Raw genomic sequence first — 24,689 nt, 5'->3', positions numbered from 1 at the left:
TCTGAGGACTTCAAATTCCAAAGAATTCCAAAGAAAAAATTTCAGAGTTTAAGAGGACGCCTCGGTAGCGTAAGTGGCTAAAGCACTTGACCGGATATTGAGGGATCTGGGTTCGAATCCCAGTCAAGGCGAATGATTTTTACACTCTGAAATTGTTGCATAGTCTGAGGACTTCAATTTTTCCCTGAGGTGGATTTAGGGAGTTGTCCAGGATAAAACGTGGGCGTAATATTAAGAAAAATGAAAAGGGAAAAAATTTTAAAAGAACCCATATAATGAGAATAGAGAGATTACATAAAGATAAGAGTAGCAGTGAAGGTAGTTAATGACCATTTAAATTGTGTGGCATTTGTTTCATCGTCATTTGAAGCTTGTAGCAATAGTAAAGACCTATATCTCAACATTTTCACACAAAAATATTTAAATTTCTAATTATGCTCCTAAAATTAAAGAAATTATCACAATTCCTCAATTTTAGCACAAAATCATGAATATTCTGTTATGAAATTAAATATTATGCCCTTTCACTTTTATGATCCAGCCAATGAATGATTTGGAGTTTGAAAAGTTGCTGAAAGACAATCCTTAATTTGGGAACATTAAATTATTGAATTTGAGAAATAAAATTTTTGGTTTTAAAGAGGATACATAACTGAAAATTATTTCTACTATGTGGACATTAAAAGAACATCAGTTCTTTCAAAGATCAATCATTTTGTGGACTGTTATTTCTCCATACATGTTGGGAAATAGCTATTTTTCAATACCTAATATACGGGGTCCATTCTATAAGTATCGCGACTGGTTCCAAAAACTCAAAATTTATTGCAGTTATCATTACAATTACTTAATAATCTTCAAAATACATTCCTCCTTCGTCGATACACTTAGTTTGGCGCATCTGGCACTCGTCAAAAGCCTGCTGGAAGTCCGTTTCCGGGATACTGTTGAGAGCCTTTGCCATTGCCACTTGAACTACCTCAATGGAGTTGAACTGATATCCTTTTAGCTCCCTTTTTATTCGCAGAAACAAGAGAAAGTCAGGTGGAGCCAGGTTGGGGAATTGTCACGGTGAAGTTTCCAATTCTTCGCAATGGCTGGCCACCCAAGCAGTAAGCGATTTCACAGGCTTGTCAGTACTTGCACGTAAAATTCTGCATTTTCTGTTGTTCCAGTAGGCACAAACTCCTTGTGAACAATACCACATCGGTCAAAAAAAAAACAATCAGCATGGTTTTGATTTTGGATTTTGACATCTGAGCTTTTTTCAGATTCAGGGAACCCTGCTTTTGCCATTCTGAACTTTGACATTTTGTTTCCGGGTCGTACTGGAACACCCACGTTTCATCGCTGGTAATAACATTGTTGAGAAAATCTTCACCTTCCTGGACGTAGTCCAAAATTTCTTGCAATATTCCCACCCGCGACAGTTTTTGTTCCTCGCTCAAGAGTTTCGGCACCAGCTTCGTGCACACTTTCCTCATTGCAAGATCCTCTGTTACAATGATGTGAATGGTTCCAACTGAAAGACCGGTCTCCTCAATGATAAGGGCAATGGTTAAATGCCTATCAGGGTCCAAAACTTTGTTCACTTTGGCCACCTGAGCATCGATTCGAGTGGTCGTCAGGCGTCCGATGCGGTGCTCGTCTTCGACGAGCTCCTGGCCTTCCTTAAACATTTTGTGCCACACAAAAACTCTTGTGCGGCTTAAGGCATCATCCCCATAAGCCTGTTTAATGAGTTCAAGGGCCTCCATCATGAATTTCCCGAGCTTAATGCTAAACTTCACAGCGTAGCATTGCTCGACAGTGCTTTCCATGCTGGCGCGATGACACCGCAAACAATCACATGTCACAAAAATCCACCTCCTGTCTCAAGGCATGCCCGGAGGCGACTGAACTAAAGTGCACCTGAGTGGTGGGGGACCCCTCTACTGAGTTGACCAGTTGGACCCCCATCCACCTCTCCTTTGAGGCTACAATGAACCAGTCCTAATACTTTTTGAATGGACCCTGGAAGTTCTTCAAAGTAAAAGCAAAAGATCATGCATTTTACTGAATGTTAAAACAAAATCTTTCAATACACTCAATTCAATTAGAGGAAATTTACAATGGTGGTTATATGAAAAATAGCACAGGACCCTATTTAATAGGTCTAATAATAGATTTATCATTAAGTGTATGTAATTGTGCTGGTTTCCTCTAGCTATGGAAAAAAATTTCATTGGTTATGTATACCACTGGTAGTGATAGAAGTAACCAAGAAATAGTATAAAAATGATACAATGCCCTCCTAAAATATTTAACAATCTTATCCAACATTCTCACTATTAATAAACCTCACTATAAATAATGACTTGAATAATATCTTTCAACTTCTGGATAACTGGATAATAGTTGAGAGAATTAAAATTATATACTAGTGCAACAGGTCTGAAAATCACTCTTCAGTACAAACAAAATTAATTTTAAAAAATCTAAAAATTTTAATTTTAAAAAAGCAAACAAAATAAAACCCTCAAGTATTGGCAGTCAATAAACTAATACATGTATAATATCCAACCTGACCATTATTTTATAAATATTTATCTAATTTATATATGATTTAACTGGAGAGGAGTGAAAATCTCACAAAAATTATCCCATGATCAAGTATTTATTGTAATGTTCATGAAAGGTGCCTATTGATATATTACAGACATTGATTATGTAATTCAGCTTCTATTTTCGAATGAAATTAAATGTGTCATCTGTAAATCATTTTCTCATCTAAAAATGGCCCATGAATCAGCTAAGACGACATGTTAAGCAGTCCTCTATTCTTACATACACTAAATGGTACCCCAATGTGCCTCAATCTAACACCTAGTTTCTCAATATTTCTCTGCTTCATTCAGTAAATCTCAAATATTACTGTGTGCCATTAAAAATAATTCTGACAGTTATAATATATGAATGGCTTCAGCAAGCGAGTTATTGAACTCATTTTAGGCAAACAATATACCAGAAAATGTCTCAAAATATGTTTTATGCAGAAAAAGATAAATCCAAAGATTAAATAAGAAATAAACTAAAACCAGCTAAAATTCATCAAGTTCACTGGGCACCTTCGCTCCAAAGGAGGCCCAAATAACATGTGTTACCCTGAATACACTGTTTTTATTTAATCACTTTGAATCCCCAAAGCAATTAAAAATTTTTACTCTGAATGCTAAAACCTTTTTGCTTCATTATGTTTTAGTCATGCAGAACCTGTCTCATATTCAGCAGCAGTTACATTTGGGCTAGGCATCATAAATGGCAGTAGGCACCCATCAATATCATATTTTAATTAAAAAATCCTCTTACAAAAACAGTCAAACTTCACCTGGATGAAGAATTGTTCCTCAAAGTTTGTTATTAAATGAAATTCACACAGAGCTGGGCCATAAAAATATTTTGCTACTTAGGAAAGGTTCCAGAGTCATGAGTGCTTGAATGAAATAATAATGAAAATAAGCTTTAACATTAAAAGTCTGGAGCACAGCAACCAGCTGTGGGAAACGATACTTGCCTGTGATTGCAGTGATTGCTGTTATCACCAGGGCCAGGATAAGGTGGTAGGAGGCCCTAGAACAACTTCAATAAGTGGGGGGGCCCTCCCTCCCTCTTACACCCACTCACGCCATCCAAAAAAATGGAAACAGTAGAAATTAAAAATTTCTAGAAATAATTTTGATGGACTAACCTGACAGAGGTATTCCTCGGTCATTCAAAAACACACTACTTGAAGAGGACCCTATCATAATATGGGAATCTGAAGCAATTGGTCCATTTGCTCTCTCTCTACTCTGGCCTCAGTTAAGATAATGTAACTGGCCACTGTCATTTTATTCATTCTGAATGCAAGAGTAGTCAAAGCACTAAGGGAAGATTTGCCAGGAAGTGCTAATGAGCTAAACTCAACATGGGAAATCCTGTATAATATATCTCATGACTCCAGTCTTCCAGGACTTGTGATTCTTCCTCACAGCTCCAGCACTCATAGCTCCACCCAATTATAGATTCATTAATGAAATAGAGCAGTAAAAAACAGAGTTTGACTGTACTATTTTCAAATTATACAACAAACTTCAAACAAATTTTCACTTTTAGCCCTCATTTCTTTCTTCTCATTGTTTATTTCATTTGATAATTTTATGATTTATTTTTGGTTGGGACACTTAATAGTAACTGTACATTTAATTAAATCCTTCAAAATAATAAATATTTTAAATTAAAATGGTTCTGGAGTTCCTACAACTATGACTAGCTATGATTATTTACATGAGGATGGTTAGAATGATATTCTGTTTGATAGCAAAATTAGATTATGCAAATTTTTGTTAATATCCATCCTAATTTCATTTAACCTTCTAATCATGTATTTTCTATCCATACATTAAATAGTCAAATAAGAATGAAGAAAGATAAAAAACTCAATTAAATGTTGCAATATTTTTATTTGTAAACATGACTTGTGTTTCAAGGTTTGAACACCAACTGATGTGCTGCATTTTGAAACACATTCCATATGTACAATAATGATAGAGGAGGATGAAGCAATAGGTCCAGAATGTCTAAGAGGTTACAAAGTCACTCAGGCCCAACCTCTTTACCCTCCTCGATTACTTTTGTGTCTATGGAGTGGGCTTTGAAAGTGCTTTACTGATAATGTTTACACAATGAACCAAGAGTCATGCCTATAAATAAAAATATTGCAAAATTTTGCAAAAGACTTTTAGCTTTCCTCATGAAGATGGAATTAAACCAAGCAAATGCTTCTTAAAAACTTTACAGTAAAATATGAAAAAGTTACCTGATAATGCCTAATCTATTATTACCTACATGTGTGTGCATGTCTTCATGTATGTGATTAAAAATACAGAATGAAATAGATAGTTAAATGATAAAGATTGAATTACCTTCACCTGATAAAGAAAATGTGTTCAAATGAGCATTAGTGACAATGAAAATAACTAGGTGTCAGCTTCAAAATGGACCTAACCTAAGTAGAACAGCTCTGCAGTACATGATCTGCCGCCTTTTTGAAAAGGTATCGTGAGGCCAAATTTGCTACATTTTGACATGGAAATAGCAGTGGCTAGTGGTATAACCAGAAAAAGAAGGAAGAATGCTGGCAGACAAGAACGGAAGAGGCAACACAACAAGGGCAGAACAAAAGGCAGGTGATGCTGAGTGAGAGAAAGAGTGAGGAGAGAAAATATTTGAATGTGTACTCTTAGTAATTCCATTTGTGGAGCAAACACCCTCAATGTTTTATCTAAACCCTTGTCTAATAATACCTTTGCCAACTATTGTTATCCACATCCAGACACTCTTACAATGTGAAGAGGCTGGAACTTATCACAGTACTGCAGGAAATTATAATGATGAAACAGCAAAGGAAACACTCCATTTCTCTTGAGTTAACATTGCATGTTGCTATGGTTTCAATAATTTGACAAAATTGTGTGTCTAACTGAGGAAACAATATGTTGAAAACTGAACACAATACCATCAATCTAGTTGTTGAAAGAATAACGTCCACCACAAAAACCACTACCTTGGCATAGAGGCCCCAATGGCAAGAAAGCTAATGAATCAATTAAGTGTATTATAATCATATCAATCACATTTACTTGAGAAATGCAGGAAAAGATCCAATCCTCAACATTTTTCATAAGTCAGATCAGGATGATCAAACAAAACGAGACTGTTGAACAGGGCTTTGCTAAACTCATGGTGATGGAGCAAAAGATAATGAAAAGTTAGCATGTTGATTTTGTGTAACGGCCCTTCCCACACACTATGACAGTTTTAAAGGTATTTCACTGCTATAAATGAAAGTCTGCTGCTTAAGAATTTTGCCTATTTGCTAGTAAATTTCTTCCAAATGTTTAGAAATAATATGAGATAAATACACAATCAATTATTTTCTAACTAATTGCCAAATGAGTAGTGTAACTATCTAGTGAATAGATTGTCAGGCTAAGGGACTGGAAGGTTCTTGGTTATAATTTTGGCTGATGCCTTGGTATTATGTCATGTATAATCTAAAATCTGGCTATTAAAACTTCTTGGTAAAGAAAGTGGTGGCAACAAGAACTTTTCCCTCCTTCTGAATTTGTGCATTACTCATGTCTGAGAGGTCATTATTGGGTGAGCTCCTAGTTTTGATCATTACCTAATATAACCTACCCTTGGGCTGGCTTTTGAGGTGGTTAGTAATGAACAAAAATACTAAGAAAAAGTAAATCATAAATATTCTATATATTCCTACATCCTGATTCTCTCGGAATAACAGGGATTCAATTATTTTTCAATTCCATGAGTGAAATAAAAAATATCAATATCTCTTTGACAATAATAAAATGACCATCAATAATGAATATGCATTAAATTACGCAACTATGGAGATTGTGAGGTAATTGTAGGATATGAGAGAGGGAAAAATTTTAAAATGCGGAACAAAAAGATTCTAATCATATTTTGTTGGAAGAAGATCAAGGGGACAGTTACTCTGCTTTTGTGACACCTTAAGATAAATAATAAGAGAAGAACTTGGATGAAGAGAATAACAACAAAGACAGCAGTACTAGTGTTCAGAAAGAGACCCAGTTTCTATTATTTATAAAGTAAGCATAAAAGTAACCAAACAAATGTTGAAATACTATTCACTGTGAACTCTTGTATCTGAATAACAATTTGAATTTTGATCCATTTGAGTATTTCAAGGTCCTGGCAAATGAATGATTATTCGCCATCCTTTTTGGGCACAAATGAATAAGCAGAAAAAATATTACCTAAGCAACCCAAGGTAAAGTCTAGAGTAAATTTTTTGTGTACTTCAATCTGGCATGGATTTGAGACATTTCTGAAATTAGTATATCATAATGGAAATGTAAAGCTTAGTAAACGTTGTCACAACTTTGACAGAAAGAGTTGTCTGCAATAAATCTGTTGTTTAGAGTTAATACTAATTTTTCGTAATATCCAGTAAAATTCAACTTTAAATTTTCCGAAAGGTATTGAGTAAATTATAACTACTCTGTTGAGTAAGAAAATTTACATTTGCAACAATGAATACATTCTATCTTTAGAGCAAAGATTATTCTCATATTTTAATAACAACTTCATATATTTCTTTGCTTAAGCACTCTTTTCAACACTTTTCTGTAAGTTGGGGGCTATTGTAGTTTAAACCTTCCTTCATACCCTGCAAGCCAGCAAAGAGTAGAGTTCAATCCTTTCATCTGAATACGATATTTCCTTGTCCTAAGAGAGGTACTAGGTAAATAGGTTCGTTTCAGTGCATAAAGTTAGTAGCTATTTCTCAGAATTTCCACTTAAATTTATAGCAATAATAGTGGATTCCTAATAATACAAAGTAACCAAATTAAGTCATGAAATAGCAACTCTCTGCTTTTGGTCAATGTGCTTCACTCTAGACTTGGTTCAATGGAAAACTTCAGTATGCAAATTAGAATCGAGAATTCAATGTCTAATTGATACATTTTTCTAAATTTAATTTCTGATAAAGCTATTTTTTACCTAAAACCACTGTGTTTCAATAAAATCAAAAATTACTGAAAAATGTCTGTTTTATATGCTAAAGTAATAATCCTTGCATAGATTAGTTTTTATTGCCTCATATCCTCAGGAAAATTTTACAAAAATATTTACTCTTTGTGCTGGAAGCATTTTTATTCAGAAAATCCCCTTATTGTTCTCCTTTCTGTTTGGACTAATGCCCCCAGTAAGTTAAAATATATTTCATTGGTGAGTTAAAGAAATTAAATTACAGACCTAACTAAAATACTGGTGATTGAAAGGAGACTTTTGCTATTAAATACATTATGGTTGGTGGATTATAAAAACTCAATTTCTACTTATCATGTTCAGACAGAATAGCTTTATGACATTCCAAATTCTAATCCTACTAGTGAGAGATCATCATTTTGCAAAAATCATAAAAATCTAGCATTCTAAAACTTTGGCAAAATGACATCGCTAAACATTATCAAAGGATTGCAATGGTATCATTTTCAAAGGAATAAAAAACCTTCTAATGAAAAATATAAAATATTTTTCAAACAGGAAAATGTCTGCTAACCTAAGACTTAAAAGTCTGCAAATCCTGGAAATAGCAATATTATTCAAGTTTCCACTACTCAAGTGACTTCAAAAGTGCCTTAATATAAATCATTTCAAATGATGACAGTGAGAATTTTCAACTAAGGCATGAAAATAGCACTTGTTATCCTTCAAAGGCAGAATCTCTTGATCCTAAACAAAAGATGCCTGGCTATTTAGGAAAATCACAGTTTCTTATGTAGACCGAGGAACTTTTGGAATATGGAATGTTATAAAATTGATGTGCAGGACCATATTTAAAAGTAAAATAAAAATATCTAGTCCACTAATTCCTCAAATCTAGAAGATTCATTTTTTCTAAGAATTTGTTCTCTTAGAATTATTGTCACACACTCTATTTACAGGTAATTACCAGATTTCCTGGCCCATAAAATGCTCTATCACTATTTTTGCTGCAAAATGTGCTCTAAAATCAGCCTACACCTTATATACCGAGGGCATGCAGATATAATTTCAACTTATTGAATACACAAGCATATTCACAGAAAAATACTTATTATGAAGTATTTTTCCCCAAATCAGGCATAGAATATTTTCAAGCCTATGGAAAATTTCAATAAAATCAATGTTTTGAGCCAGAAGTAGGCAACAGAGTTTTAATATTTTCTTGTTAGCACAAATTTCCCAAATAAATGCCTGGGGATGTGACCCCTCTACTGATAGATTGTATCTCTCCCAGTAAAATCGAAGTAGAAACTTTATGCTCATGCAATCAAAAATATAAAAAGCTGGAGGAACATGTTGAAAGTTTGATAATAAATCACAAGAATAATGGGGTTATGATTTCAACAAAAATGATTTTCATTCAAGCAAGAAAATTAATGATAGGTTCTATTGCTGATTGTTCTGTTACACTGCCGTGGTCCAAGTGATTCATGAAGAGAAATGGTGTGTGCATACATATCAGTACTACAATATCACAAAAGTTGCCAAATGAGAAGTCAAAGGTATCTACACATGTTGCCACACCAACAAAAAGAATGAAATGGCAGTTGATTTCTATTGTCTGAAATTGGTTAAAAAAGTACTGACAGAAAATGAAAAGTAAAATTAGCATGTATTTTAAAAAATGTGGAAAAAGCAATGCTCTGTAATGCTCTCAATAATATAAGTGAAGAGGATACTGTGCATGAGAAACATGGAAATGACTTCAGAAATAATTTAGCAGCAGTGATGACGAACTAATGGAATTCTATGATGAGTAAACATTGATGTGGCTGCCAATTTTTTAATGAAATAATACCATTTTCTTCATATTAAGTGTAATAAATAAAATATTTTGAACCTTTTCTGTCTTATCCAAATATTTTTCATTAATTATAACCATGAAAATCACAGTGCTTCTTCGGGTACATCTTCAGGGCCGCTAAATATGGTAGTTACCATTTAGAAATAAAAACTTTTGCTGTACCAATAAGGGGATGGTTTTTATATTTCTAGGTAAATTATATATTTGAGAACACTAGATGACAACTGGTGTGCTTAAATGTTTCTATCAGTCAGGTTATAGGTATTTTAAAAAAGCAAAGCAATTATATTTTCATTTTATAAATGAAATTTCCTGAATGACTAAATGTTTATTCACACAATGTGATAAACCTATCAGGAAAGTTGTCAGGAGAGTTGTTTGAAAAATATCACTGTAGTAGAAAGTATGCAATCTAGAAAGCATATGCTTCAAGTTTGAAGATGATCTATTGTTTAGTATTTGTTTGGCAGTCATTGATAGTGAACGTTTTCAGTGAATTAGTGAAGATGGAGAAAATTGGTCATCATTATGTGACACAAATCTTTTTTTGAAAGGCCTGAGCCCAACCAATATAAAAGCTGAACTAGATTTCACTCTGGGTGTGTTGGCTTCTTTGTTTACAACAATAAAATATTGGGTAGCAGAGTTTAAACGAGGCCGTACGAGCTGTCAAAACAAGCATTGCATTGGTCGACCAAATGAGGTGACAACTCCAGAAACGGTGAAGAAAATACATAAAGTGATAATGGAAGGTTGTCGACTGGAAGTGCACCAGCTAGCAGACATAGTAGACATTTCAAAAAGTGCAATATATCACATACTAACTGAAAATTTAGACATGAGAAAGCTATGTATAACATGGATGACGTGTTTGCTTAAACTCAAGCAAAACCAGTGTCGTGAAGATGTTTCAATTGAGTGTTTAGCAAAGTTTCATAGCAACAAAGCAGAATTTTTGCATGGTTACATAACCATGGATGAAACATGGGTCCATTATGCCACATCTGAGACAAAAGAACTGTCAAAACAATGGATTCAAACGGGAGAACTGGCTCCAAAGAAAGTGAAGACTGTTTCATCTGTAGGCAGCGCCATGGCGTTGGTTTTTTGGGATGTGCGTGAGAAAATTTTCATTGACTATTTTGAAAAAGGAAAAAAAATATTAACGGCGAGTATTATGAACATATTGCAACGTTTGAGCAGCGAAATCAAGCAAAAGTGGCTGCATTTGACTAAGAAGAAAATGTTATTTCATCAAGACAATGCACCAGCTCACAAATCCATTATTGCAATGGCCAAAAGTCATGAATTTAAGTTTGAATTGCTACCTCATGCATCCTATTTGCCAGAATAGCCCCCTCAGAATATTTTTCTGTTTGCAAACTTGAATAAATGGCTCAGTGGTATGTTGAAAAATAGAGATATTTTTTTCCAAAAGTTTTGTGTTTTCTTTGTTGGGTTGGCTACTTCTGGGACCACCCTCGTATGTCCTCAAAATGGTTTAAGACATGCTGTCCTGAAAGTAATTAACCTAGTGATACTGATCCTCATGTTCTTATTTTTGATTCTCCAGGAAATTTGACTTTACTGGTGAAAGAGTAAAAAGTTTACCTCATGGCCTGCTAAGGTGAGAAATAATACCTTCTAACAAAGATCTTCAAGATATTTTAGCATGATGAATAGTCGTAGGTTTGGTCAATGGGCTCACAGCAGCCTATTTTGGATCCAAATGATGTTTCTCCCAGTAGTCAAATCCTGCAATGTTTGCGCAATACATTTATGCAATATATATAATCCATGAAGTAGGATTATATCCCTTTATATGAGACTATAATAATTTTCAATGAAAATGGCAATTAAAATAATATGAAAATATATTTTGGTGTCAGAAAAATGTACTGAAATTTCAGGTCAATCTCTAGAATATATTTATAAACGATCTTTTTCTAAAGAGAGTCATATTTGCCTTGTTCCATCTAATTTCAATAACTAAAATTAAATAATAATGAGCTGAAGATTGTACACCTTAACTTGGCTAGATTTTTGTGAAAAATGAAATGTAATAAATAATTAAACAAAGGATTTGAGAAAATAAAAAGCATTCCCTACACTGAAAAATTGATAATTATTCTTTAACACATTAGAGCAAATTATTATTATTATTATTAGGTAATCTACCAGTTAAGGTAGGTTTTTTGATGGACGTAATTACTAATTAAATAATTTGTGGCCCCTAGCAAAACACAACATCCTACTCTACATCAGGTCCCTCTTCAGCTCTGAGTACTTTCTTCCACCCTTCTTTCCGTCCAACATCCCTATCCTGTTCCTTCCCTTTCCTGGTTTGCCTAACATTCTCCCCTCAATTACAACCTTCAACATCCCGCTGCCGGTCAATACCCCCTTCAGCCACTTTTCCTGCCTCCATGGGATTGCTCCCAGCAAACCCCTCTCACCATACCAAGTACTTGCTCATTTGTTTTCTTCTCTGTCCATTTCACCTTCTCCATTCTTCTCCACACCCACATTTCAAAAGCCTCCAATCTACGTCTATCCTCCTGCTTCAATGACCACGTTTCCGCACCGTACATAGCTATGCTCCATATCAAAGTTTTTACGAGTCTTTTCTTAACATCCTTACTCAAAGTCCCTGTCATCAACTTCCTCATCCTTCTGAAAGCCTCTCTGCCTAGCGCAATTCTTCTCCTTACGTCTCTACTACCTTGAACGTGTTGGTCCAAAACACTGCCGAGATACGTAAACTGTTCTACCTGCTCTAGTTTTTGCCCTCCTATTTTAATGTTTAGCTTAGCCTTTTTCTTTCCAGAGAATCACATAACCTTTGTTTTAATAATATTGATTCTCATTCCATACCTGTTGCACTGAATTTCCAATTCACTAAGCAATGCTTGCAACCCCTTGGCTGACTGACAAACTAAAGCTTGATCATCAGCAAACCTAACTGATTTTACGAATTTCCCGCCCACTTTCATTCCTACCACCAGTTCTTCCCATGCCTCTTTAATCATTTCCTCTGCATACAGGTTGAACAGCAATGGTGATAATGGGCAACCCTGCCTTACACCTCTTCCTAACACTGCCCAACCGGACTCCCCGTTCCCCACTCGTACCTGAAAAGTCTGAGACATGTACAGGTTGCGGATTAGCCTCCTTTCCCTCCAATCTATTCCTATTTTCTGCAATATACTCATTCATTTTTCCCAATTCACCCTATCAAATGCTTTTTCGAAATCTACGAAACAGGCAAATACCTCCTGGTTGTGTTCTATATTCCTCTCGATTAATAATCTCATTACTGCAATGGCATCATGCGTACCTCTCCCCTTCCTAAACCCAAACTGATCATCCCCTAAGTAATCATTTGCCCTACTCTCTACCCTTTTGTTTATGATCCTGAGAACAACTTTAGCAGCATGGGATATCAAACTTATTGTCCTGTAGTCCTCACATGATGTAGCCTTACCTTTTTCCGAATAGGAACTAAAACTGATCTCACAAAGTCTTCCGGCCAGATTCCTTCCTCATAAATACTTCGGATCAGCCCATATAGCCTCTTCCTCATATATTTTCCCAAGCATTTTAAAAGTTCCGTGGGAATGCTATCCACCCCCACAGCCTTATTTAGTTTCATCTCCCTTAATGCCCTTTCTATCTCATTGTCTAGTATGCCTGGGCCTAGGCTATCTTCCTCTACGTCATGTTCCTTTTCTATGTCTAACTTTGTTGGTCTAAGCTCTTTACTATGCAGCTCTTCTATATATTCCTTCCATCTCTCTTGGATCTTTCCTGCGTCAACTATACCTTACCCGCCTTATCTCTAACTGCTATCGTTGATCTCCCTTTCTTACTTCCCGATAAAGATTTAACTTTGCTGTACAGCGCACCGATTTCATCCTTCCTCTGCAGACTTTCCATATCCATTAGAGCAAATATGCATTAAAAATTTGCCAATGGCTAAAACTGACACCAGGTGATACCGAATACAAAATTTATATTGAAACCTTGCTATTTTAACCCTTCTTAATTCAAAATAAGCTTTGATTCAGTTTGAGATCAGTCTCAGGATAAAATTTCCATTAATTCACAGGTTTTGCCTAGTTTTTAGTACGGTTAAATCAAAATATATCATCAACAAAATTAAAGATCTAAGGGGTGACTTTTACAAATAGACAAATAGTTTATGTTGAAATCTTCCCTGAAACATTATCATTATGCATTAGAATTTTGAAGAATTTGGTTAAGATTTGATAATTTTTTTGTGTTTTAGCTCATTCCTGAGCATGCAATAATTAAAGTGAAATAATAACTATGAGAGATCATATGAACATTGCTGAAGTGACACCTTAACTTTGAATCATATTAACATTGTGACTGCCTGTGATGTTCTTTAAAATTGCTATAATGCATGATAGAAGTGAGTGTAAAATTTTATGTGCATATTGCCATATTTGATACTACGAGGGTCATCCGGAAAGTAGTACCCGTTCGTGAAATAAAGACACAAAAGTAAATATTAACAAACATAAAAAATTTTATTTGAAAGAGGATACTTTAAACTACTTCTCAACATAATCTCCAAGCAAATTAAGGCATTTGTCATAACGTGTGACAAGTTTCTGTATTCCTGCTGCATAGTCCTTCGCCGCCAGCTCATTGAGATACGCGAGGGACCCATCTTGCACAAATTTTTGCATAATGCAGATGGTGTTTAACAATTTCATGAACAATTGTTCGAGAAACATTGGGAAAATGCTCACAGATGTCATCAATTGTGACGCGCCGATCGTTCCTCACGAATTCGTCAACTGAGCTCACCAGTTGGTCTGTAATGACAGACGGTCTCTCCGAACGCTCATCGTCGTGTGTGTTCCCCCTCCCCATGTTGAAGTTGCGACACCACCGCCGAACAGACGACTCGTCCATTACATTGTCTCCATACACCTCCTTTAATTGGCGATGAATATCACATGGGCGAACGTTTCTTGCATTGAGGAATTTAATCACTGCCCTCACTTCACAACTGGCGGCGTTCTCAATTTTTTTAAACATTGTAAACAATCACAGAAACAACACAGGCAATGCTAGCGTCACGCAACTTGGCTCAGAGAAGGCAGACAAGCCACTGAAGCTATCTGACCTCGTCCAGCGGCTACTCGCGTCGTCAGCACTTCATGCGGCACGAACGGGTACTACTTTCCGGATGACCCTCGTATATGATAGTATGTGATCTTTAAATAATTATAAGGATGACAGACCCATAGAGATGCATTTAAAATAAATATATTGAAGCATGAAAAGGGGAAATACATTTTTGCAATTTGGTTGGCTTTTGTATTTGAATATGTGCCTTCATCTGGCTATGCATGCCTTTAAATGCTCTATATCTACTCTTTATGACATTGTGTAATTGCTTTTTTGGTTATCCTTTCCTCTTGTGCGTTCATCCATCCCTCTGGCAGTGAGTAAAATAGCTAAAAAATACCATATCTTGACCAAAGAGTTGGGGCATATGGTTGCATGAATACCCGGTTGATTTTGGTGGTAACTACATTTCCTCAATGGCTTAATTGCTGGAGCTTTTGTTCCAGTTTTTGGCCCAGGAAACTTTTATCTACTTGGAATTTACACCCTTCCACCTTTATCGCAAGCCTTGTTTGTCCTTTATATATGTTTCTATCCCTTTTATATCTATATTTATTTTTTATTTTAATTGTATCTCTATGATATTTCTCTGCTACTCAGGCTGAGTTTGCATGCTTCCTTCTGGTCTCCCTTTTTCATCTTAAATCCTTAGCATCAGAATTCCATTTGAGGGTACACACTGAATTAAATTTTTGGTTGTGTGGACAACCATTAGAATGTAAAACCAAATTTTTTAACATGTCTGCATCCTCATATTTTTCTTCAAAACCCTCATTTTGTCTAGAATAATTTACAGACCATTCCTCTTCGGCTATCATTGATATTTTCCCCAGTTTTCCAGTTCCACAGTCCCATTAAGTCATCCTTCATATCAAGGATTATATGCCTATCCACAGTGTCTTTGTAAATTACATGACATTCAATCAACATAATTAAATTTTAAAAATGTTATTGTGTCCGCAAAAGTCTAAAACCTTGGATATTTAAGTACATTAATACTAACCTCCAATCCTGTACTTTAATAATTTGACCTTATTTCTATGTATATTTTTCCCTGATTAATCTAAGAATTCATGCAGGGTATGGAAACTTAAAATGTTCAAACAGTTTATAAAATGTATGCAGAAGCATCAAAAACATTGCTTTATGCTTAAAGTTGCATGGGGCTGGGTAGAATATCATTGTACAGTGCTAAACTATAAATATCCCATACCACATGTTAACATCAGACTTCCTTATATAAGATAGCTATAAATTTAATCAAAAAACTGGAAGGGTTAATTGCTTAAAAAGTAATAATGTTTATAGCTATGGCTGTTTTAAGAAAATATTTTTTGCAGAATAGGAAGTTAATATAAATTCAGTGTAGCTGCATTACAAAGATTATGGATGAAATATATTGATTAGATTAAGAAGGGCATCATAAATTGTCCCAATTATTTACATTATTTAGAATATGGTTATTGTTTGCGGTCATCATTGTGAGAGCTTCCATCAAAGGTAAATTTCAACAAAATTTTGTGAGTTTCAATCACTCACAATAGGAAAGTAAGCTCTTGTACCAGTGCCATTACATAAAATAAAATTATATATGTACTTCACTTATACTTGATTGACTATCCAGTATATCATATTTTTGTGGTTGTGTAAAAGTGACCATAACATTTAATTTGCCTGCTGGTAAAACACATTTTTATATACATGCCTGAGAGTACATAGCTTTAAAGAAAACATGGAAAGATTTGATGATGTATCTGCTGCAAGAATGCTATATTTAATAACTGCATAACGGTTGAAAATATTGATTGGATATCAATGAAGAATGATACAGAAAGATTAAGGACCTCTTTGAACCATGTAAATTTAAATTTTTTTTAATATAATGTAAGCCTATGTATGAGAAGTGAGCAAAATATCTGATTCTGCAGAAAAAGTTGGATGTAATGATATGGAAACCAATAAATATTCAGAGAAAGTTGTAACCTATATTATTTTCATAGAATTACATAGTTTTCAACTGGAAGAATTGGAAACAAGGTTTTTAGATTCACTCGTAGTTTCAAAGTGCTGGGTTTTAAGGAAAAGGAATTTATTTTTTTCATTTTTTATTACCATATGCTGAAACACAAATATTAGTTTTAACTGAAAACTATAGTCTTAAACAGATAATATATCATGCAGGCTTTTGGATCAGTCAATTAAATCAAAACAAAAAGATGTTTAACCAAGCATACCTGGTATACGTTCAAGGGTGGTGACATCCCTCACAGGTGAACGTAGAGGTTTCCTGACGGTAGCATAGTACTGCTCTCGTTGCTCCATATTTTGCTTATTGTCCAATGCTGCGGCAGTTTGTGATTCCTGAAGACTTGCTGATGTGACTGGTGGTCGTCCTCAAATAATTATAATTGATTTCTGTTAAAATTGGCAATTGGAAATTTCTTTCTCATATTACAGGTGTTAAGTTATATTTTAATTGGAAAGAGAGATTGGAAGGGTTAATGCGCAAGTTGAGGGGGGATTTAACTTTAGCTTAGAGGCATCAAGTGAAAAGTGATACAGGAACATGAAAAAGCAGCAAAGCCCAGTTGTTTACAGTTGATATACATTCCTGACACCCATATTTTTCAGATACTAAAATGTACATTGACATCTGAGCTAAAGGAACTTGGGGACTTGCTTGAAACTGAGTTATTTATCACTTTAGCCTGGATACAAATGACCTTAGCTTTTGGTTGCCTCCCATAAAAAAACTAATTTAGTAAAGAAACATGGAATGGGTATTGGTTAACAGTAATGTCAAATTTATCCACAAATTTAAGAATGCGTATCACCTAATTAAGTTTTAAGATATGTGAAAAGTCTCCATGGGTAAATCATGTGCTAATTAATATAAAAAGTGGGTGAGGTATCAGAGAAGCTAATTCTTACAAAACTATTGTGCCATATTATCAGAACTGAATCTTAATCTTAGGCAAGGCTTTTAAAAAATTACTGGCTGATTTCCCACATTATTATGTTAACATTGTCTCAAAAAGGCAAGAGAATAGACAAAAAGTAGTACCTGATATATTAGAGATACACATAATAATGTTTCCAGGCATTATAAACACAAGAATATTTCTTGGGCAAGAAACCCTTCATGACAATTTTTCTACTTAGATAAACTAATATGAATGAGTTTTAAAAGTGTTGGATTCCATGAAATGTGATACCTGTTTTCGGACATGTTATTAAAAAATAGGCAGTTATTCATCATAATGCAAGTAAAACCTTCATCCATTAAAATATCTCTCATGACATTTATTTACCCTTTGCCACCCATCAAAAGATATATGAAATTAATTTACTTACTCATAGTTGATTTGAAGCATAAGCTATCAATACAATTATGAAATTAGTAGAAGTAGATCCTTCATTATATTTCTTTATAAAACTATTAAATAAAAATTTAACTGTCAGGGTCAGACTAATTATGGAAAACTGTGGGATGCATTTCTGTATGGCAAAATATATATTTTTGAGATGCAATGAGATATGTTATCTACAAAAGTAAAATGGACATGATGTTTTATCTAAATTTTTACTTGGGATCTTAGACACTCTTTAATGAATTTCAGAATTTTGAGTCTAAAATGTGTAAAAAATTCATAACTTAAAATTACTATATGACTAAAAGTCTTTGAAAATTCATTTTTCATTCTGATTTCAATTCTGGTTCTAACCTTACGAATTGACAAAACTGAGAACTAAAGAACTGAATCAACTCATCACCAAAATGTATGTACATAGAGTTAGGAGTAATTACAGCTCTACTCAATGAAAGATATTATTTAGGCCACTCAAAACCACTTTCAGGAGCTATTTATTTACCTAAAACAAAATATCATTATTCAATTTCTGAAACATAAGGTTTTAAGTGATTAATGAGGCTTTTTTAATTTGCCTCATTTTTACAATAGTCTGTAGAACAAGTTTATTCCTCCACTAATAATTAATGTAGAGTCATGGATTATGCCTCATCTAAAAGCTCAGACTTCATTTAAGTAGATGGAAACTTTTACACCACATTTGTAGACTACTTTGAATTTTTTTGGAATTTTCTTAAGATTTAGTATTTTATAGTGTTTAATAATATTTCCCAATTACTCCACCTCTGCTCTAACAAAACTTTTTCATGATACCTAGGTGTACACATGTCTCATTGTATTAAAAAAAGCATCAATGGCAATTTATATTCAGTATCTAAATCTTATGGCATATTTTACACTTTTTTGGTTTTGCATTGTGTGCTGCACCTCACACTAAGTGCCCCATGGGCTATGTTTATTGTATGTTGGCAAATTTTGCTTAGATGTAAATATTATAAAAAGCATTATACAGCATGATGTAATATTATAAAACATAATAATTGTTCCCAAAAACAAACACTGTGAAACTTAAGGCAGAAAAAGTTTCCAATACTCGAATCAAAATGCAATTTACAAGAATTGAATCGCCAACTTGCCAGAATAATTTTCTTCAAAATTCAATGGACTAATAAAATGGTATAATACTTCAATAGTCCATGTTAGTAATTGAAAAAATTCTTCGGCCAAATTTGTTCCACAGCTTCAAATTTCTATGCCTAAATCTTTTAGTTCTATGCATTTTAAAATAATGACGCTTTAGTATACATCATCATGTCCACTAAGGCTAACCTCTTGGCCAAGACTGCTGATTTTAATTTTTGCAGTGAATTTTTGAAAACATGTTTCTTCTGACATACATGCAAGTCCTTCAAATTCTGTCATTTATTTAGAAATCAAAATATTACTTGCATGATCAAGCCACTTATAAATTCAACAATTGACATTATTCAAGAGCTTATCCTTAAAAACATGATAGCTTCAAAATAAATATCAAAATATACATAATACATTTCATTATGAAATTTAAAAACATTTAAAACAAAACCTTACTTTTTCTGAAGCAAAAGTACAATCCAAAGACAGCAATAATCATAGCCAATGACAATACAATTAATAGAAGGATCACTTTCAGGTCCATGTAAAATGGAATATCAGCATTTATCCCTGGTCGGCTCACAGGTGGAATAATACCTGCAACAAAGTCACCAAATTTTTATAACATATTACAATGAAAATTATCTGCAAATTTATTCTTAAAGAGTTAAGTTTAGATACTTAGATTTAAATATTTCTTGACTGGAATAACCCTCTTACAAAAAGAAAGGCAAATACATAGATTAGCTCCACAATTATAGAAATCATTTATATACAGGTACAAATAACATAAAGATAATCATTATTGATTTTAAAGATATAATTTAAAAGGAATCTTGATTTGCAATGCATAAAAGATATTTTTAGATTTTACAGATTTGCATATTTACCTAGTTAGAGGAATTGAGGTAGACAAAATATCAATATTAAATAATATTCCAAATCGAAAAATGGAAACAAAAACTTGAGAAATATAGTATTTGTTACGAGCCAGATGATGGCACAAAATGGTAAATATTGATTTGGTAATAATAATGATCTTATTATAATAATAATCTATTATTAATAATAAATATTAATAATAATAATCTTTATTCATCAAAGAGCAGCACTTGCCACTAAAGATGTCACCAAAAGAAAAACATATAAATAAATTTATTCATAACTGTGGTGAACAGATATACTGTATTATAATTTCACTATTGAGAATTCAGTTCAAAATATTCACTTAGAGAAGACAAAGTGTTTGAAATCAGCCAATCCTCATTTATACTTTTGAACCTATTATTTTGATTATATAATTAGAAAATTTACCCAATGAGCATTAGGAACAACTTATTGACAAGTATCCACAGATCAATAATCAGTAATCTTAAATTCTCCAGGTATTTTTAATGACATTATTTTAAGATAAAAAACAGGTCAATATAATCACTACTTTTGGCATCTCTAATAAAATGGCTTATAGGCAAGTATTAAGTGTAATTTTGTGCTTAATATCTAATTTCAAAGGGTACTTCATACCATGTGCTTTGTGAAGGAACTTTGAAAGATATTGCACTCTGGAATTCTAAGGAATCAATTTTGTTATGCAGTAATTTATTAAGACAAGTTATGTTATTAATTTTTCTATATTTATGCAAGGAGGGAAGATTTATAAGGGGTAACATTGTATGATAGCTATAAAGATCTTTATGAAAATTGAATTTGAATTCAATTTTGTGCTCAAATTCTCTTTGAGCACGTTCAATTATATGAATATGGAGTTTATAGTAAGGTGACCAAACAGTAGAACAGTATTGACAGAGTGACCTAACAAATGAGATGAGCAGAATATTAAACGATCAGTTGAGTGCTTTAGCCAGTTAAGCTATCGAGGTGTCCCCTTAAACTCAAATCATCTTGTTCCTTTAAAACCCCAAAAATTTCAGAGTATAAGAGGATGCCTCAATAGCTTAATTGGCTAAAGCACTTGACCAGAGATGTAGGGATCCGCGTTCAAATCCCGGTCAAGGCGAATTATTTCTACACTCTGAAATTTTTGCATATTCATAGCCTTCCCTTCAGAATGATTAAAACTCATATTTCCTCAGCCTGTAGTAAGCGAATAAAAATCAGCTGTATTAACTCCCTGAATTCTCTTCAATTCTCATGTTAACATGGTGTATTATATGACAATTTTGAAAAAAGACTACCACAAGGCAATGCATTTGTTGATGCTATTTCAGCAATGCCATTATATAATGGTATCCTGACATTAAAATAGCATCCAGAAAGGGCATCAAGGTCTTTATAGGATAACTTCTGATGCCATTTCACGTAGCTGATGCTATAATAGCATCCTTAAGCAAATAGCATCAGGCACCATCATTTGGGAATACCCCCTCATGCTTTAAGCCTGCAATTTTGCAGAGTTAGGTGATCATCAATCAATTGAACTGTTAAAAAAAAATTTCAGTTATCAGCACACAAAAGAATAGAAATTGGATCTAATGCCATTCTAAAATAATTTTAAATTAGTGTTTTTTTTTTTAGATAGTGAACCCCGATGTGATCCTTGGGGAATGCTAGATGATCTAAAACTGATCTCACAAAGTCTTCCGGCCAGATTCCCTCCTCATAAATACTACGGATCAGCTCATAATCGCTTCTTCCTCCCACATTTTCCTAAGCATTTTAAAAGTTCCACGGGAATGTTATCTACCCCCACGGCCTTATTTAATTTCATCTCCCTTAATGCCCTTTCTATCTCATTGTCTAGTATGCCTGGACCTAAGCTGTCTTCCTCTACGTCATTTTCTTTTTCAATGTCTAACTTTGTTGGTCTGAGTTCTTTACTATACAGTTCTTCTATATACTCCTTCCATCTCTCTTGGATCTTTCCTGCATCAACTATTACCTTACCCGCCTTATCTCTAACTGTTAGCATAGCTCTTCTTTTCTTACTTCCCGATAACAATTTAACTTTGCTGTACAGCGCACCGATTTCACCCTTCCTCTGCAGACTTTCCATATCCTCGCACTGCGTCTTCCACCATGCTTCTTTTGCTTTATTTGTTGCCCGCCTCAATTTATTGTTTAACTCTTTGTACTTCATTTTGCCTAATTCTGTATTTATATTCTTCCATTTTCGCCGCTCATCCATCTTTGTAATCATCTCATCCGTGATCCATGGTTTCCTAGTCCTTTTAGCATTAACGGTTCCAATAGTGTCTTTTGTGGCTTTCGATAACCCTTTCTTGATACTTTCCCAATTTACTTCGATAGTACTTAGCTCTTTACTATCCTCCATGATATTCTGTACCGCCTGTTTGTATTCATTCCTTTTCAAACAAATTAATGCTTCTATATTCCATTTTCTAACCCACTGCCCCTGCCTTATCTTTTTGAAACGTACACTACATTTCATAACAACTAAATTGTGGTCTGAGTCCGCATCCACTCCCGGGAAGCTGTGGGAATTTATCACACTGTTCCTAAACCTGTGTCTAACCAGGATATAATCTAGCTGATATCTTCCTGAGTCACCTGGCATTTTCCATGTATACCTGCGTCTTTTGTGGTGTCTAAACCAAGTGTTGGTGATGACTAAGCCCTGTCTCCTGCAGAACTCAACTGCTTTCTCCCCGCGGTCATTCCTCGTGCCTAAACCGTAGTCCCCGACCTCGTCACCATCTCTTCGTTCGCCTAACGTCACATTCCGATCCCCCATCACTATCAAATGTTTCCCTGCAGGAACACACGCGATCATGTCCTCTAACTGATTGTATATCCTATCAACCTCTTCTTCCTTATGGTTGCTCGGTGGCATGTATACCTGAATAATAACTAAGTTTGTCGGTTCTGCTTTTATCTCCACTAGTAGTATTCTATCTGTTACCTGCTCTATGTTGACTACGCTTCTCCCTACCTCTTCATTTAATACTATGGCAACCCCTCGTTGGCTCTCGTCCCCACCGCTGTATATTATTCTATACTTATCACTCCAGTAATCCCCGCTATCTTTCCATCTCACCTCGCATAGACCTAAAATGTCTATATTTCCCCTTTCCATCTCTCGCTTAACATTCTCCAATTTCCCTGTCCTCATCATTGTCCTAACATTCCACATTCCTATTCGAACTGATTTGGTCTTCTTCTCCAGCGTCTTCTGTCCTGCTGCTGCTGGTTTTCCCTGCAAGGGTTTCGTGGGATGACGACCGAGGAAGCCTTGCCTCCCCCTCTGCCGGGCACGACACACAGCCGATTGGGCCTAGCCCCGTGGTTGCCAGGACTCAAAATATCTCTATTGTCCATCATATTTTTCTTGGGAATGATAATTGAGGTGGTTTCCCGTTGCCTTCCTCAATAGTGTTTTTAACGTGACACCATCACTTACTGGCCGCCCCACTGGGGTCAGATGCCATTGCAGCCGCCTCACTGAGGGACAGACGCTGCGTGGACTGCCTTTCATCTGGCTCCTAACCTTCGACCTATCTGGCATGGGTGACCCTACCAGGAGCAATAATTATTACTCCCGCCAGCACAGCTCTAGGGGTCATCGGAATGCACAAGCCCTTCCACCACGTCAAGGTTGTAGTCCGGGGAGGGGTATATCTATATATATGTATATATATGTGTGTATATATACATATATATATATATATACATATATATATATACATGTAACATATACATAATATGTAATTATATATATATATATATATATAATATATATATATATATAATATATATATACACATATATATATATATATATATATATATATATATATATATATGTATATGTGTATATATATATTATATATATATATATATATATATATATATATATATATATATATATATATATATATATATATATATATATATTTATACATATATATATATGTATACACATACATATATATATATATATATCTTTATATACTCTATGCATAGTATTAGGGTATTGTTTTCATGAAAAAACTGGACTTTGAGATTTCAAAGGAAATGCGTATTTTAAGATTCCTTGAGCATGTTTTGACCATGTTCTGAATGATAATTTTTTTAACATGATAATTAAAAAATCTGAGTAGCACAAAAATTCACACATCAGGGTGGGGGCCAGTCCTTTTCCCTGTGCTGGTTATGGTTTCTCTGGTTATCCAAAAAATGGTACAGTTTTGGTGGAGCTGAGGGTGTCCAGAGAGGCTAGCCCAGGAATTGAATCGAAGACCTCAGGTCAGTACTCCAATTCTCTACCCATGGACTACCGTGGCCCTCCATACATGCATATATATTTAAATTATAAATGTAAATAACAGATGAAGGAATCAATGAAAAATACCTACCTCCACGGTCACTGAGCGTCATAAGTTGATATTCTGCCGTTGTAGAGCCAGCATTGTTATGAGCTGTAACGCGAAGGTGGTACTCAGTTGAAGGCTGTAGATTTTTGATAGTAAAAGAGCTTTGAAATTCTATGCTGTTAGAAACTGCAAATAAAGAAGTATTTATTTTGCCATCATTCTGAAATAGCTGTTATTAGCACATTATTATTATTAGGTAATCTATTGGTTAAGGTAGGTTTTCGGATGGACATAATTACTAATTAAA

The 24,689-nt window shown here is 34.4% G+C and overlaps 1 protein-coding gene across 1 annotated transcript in view; it reads right to left on the bottom strand.

The window, feature by feature from the left end:
- Positions 1–24,689, bottom strand: part of LOC139685913 (cell adhesion molecule Dscam2-like) — a 680,584-nt gene that overhangs the window by 18,112 nt on the left and 637,783 nt on the right. The window contains exons 28-30 of the mRNA XM_071583048.1: positions 24,425–24,568; positions 19,549–19,689; positions 16,822–16,980 (exon numbers count right to left, since the gene is read on the bottom strand). Of these exons, the coding sequence (XP_071439149.1) occupies positions 16,822–16,980; positions 19,549–19,689; positions 24,425–24,568 (444 nt within the window). The remainder of the gene's footprint in view (positions 1–16,821; positions 16,981–19,548; positions 19,690–24,424; positions 24,569–24,689) is intronic.

Source organism: Hetaerina americana, unplaced genomic scaffold (assembly GCF_022747635.1).
Source record: "Hetaerina americana unplaced genomic scaffold, ioHetAmer1.1.p SCAF_12, whole genome shotgun sequence".
Taxonomy (NCBI): Eukaryota; Metazoa; Arthropoda; class Insecta; order Odonata; family Calopterygidae; genus Hetaerina; species Hetaerina americana.
This window is presented reverse-complemented; position numbering and strand designations above follow the sequence as displayed.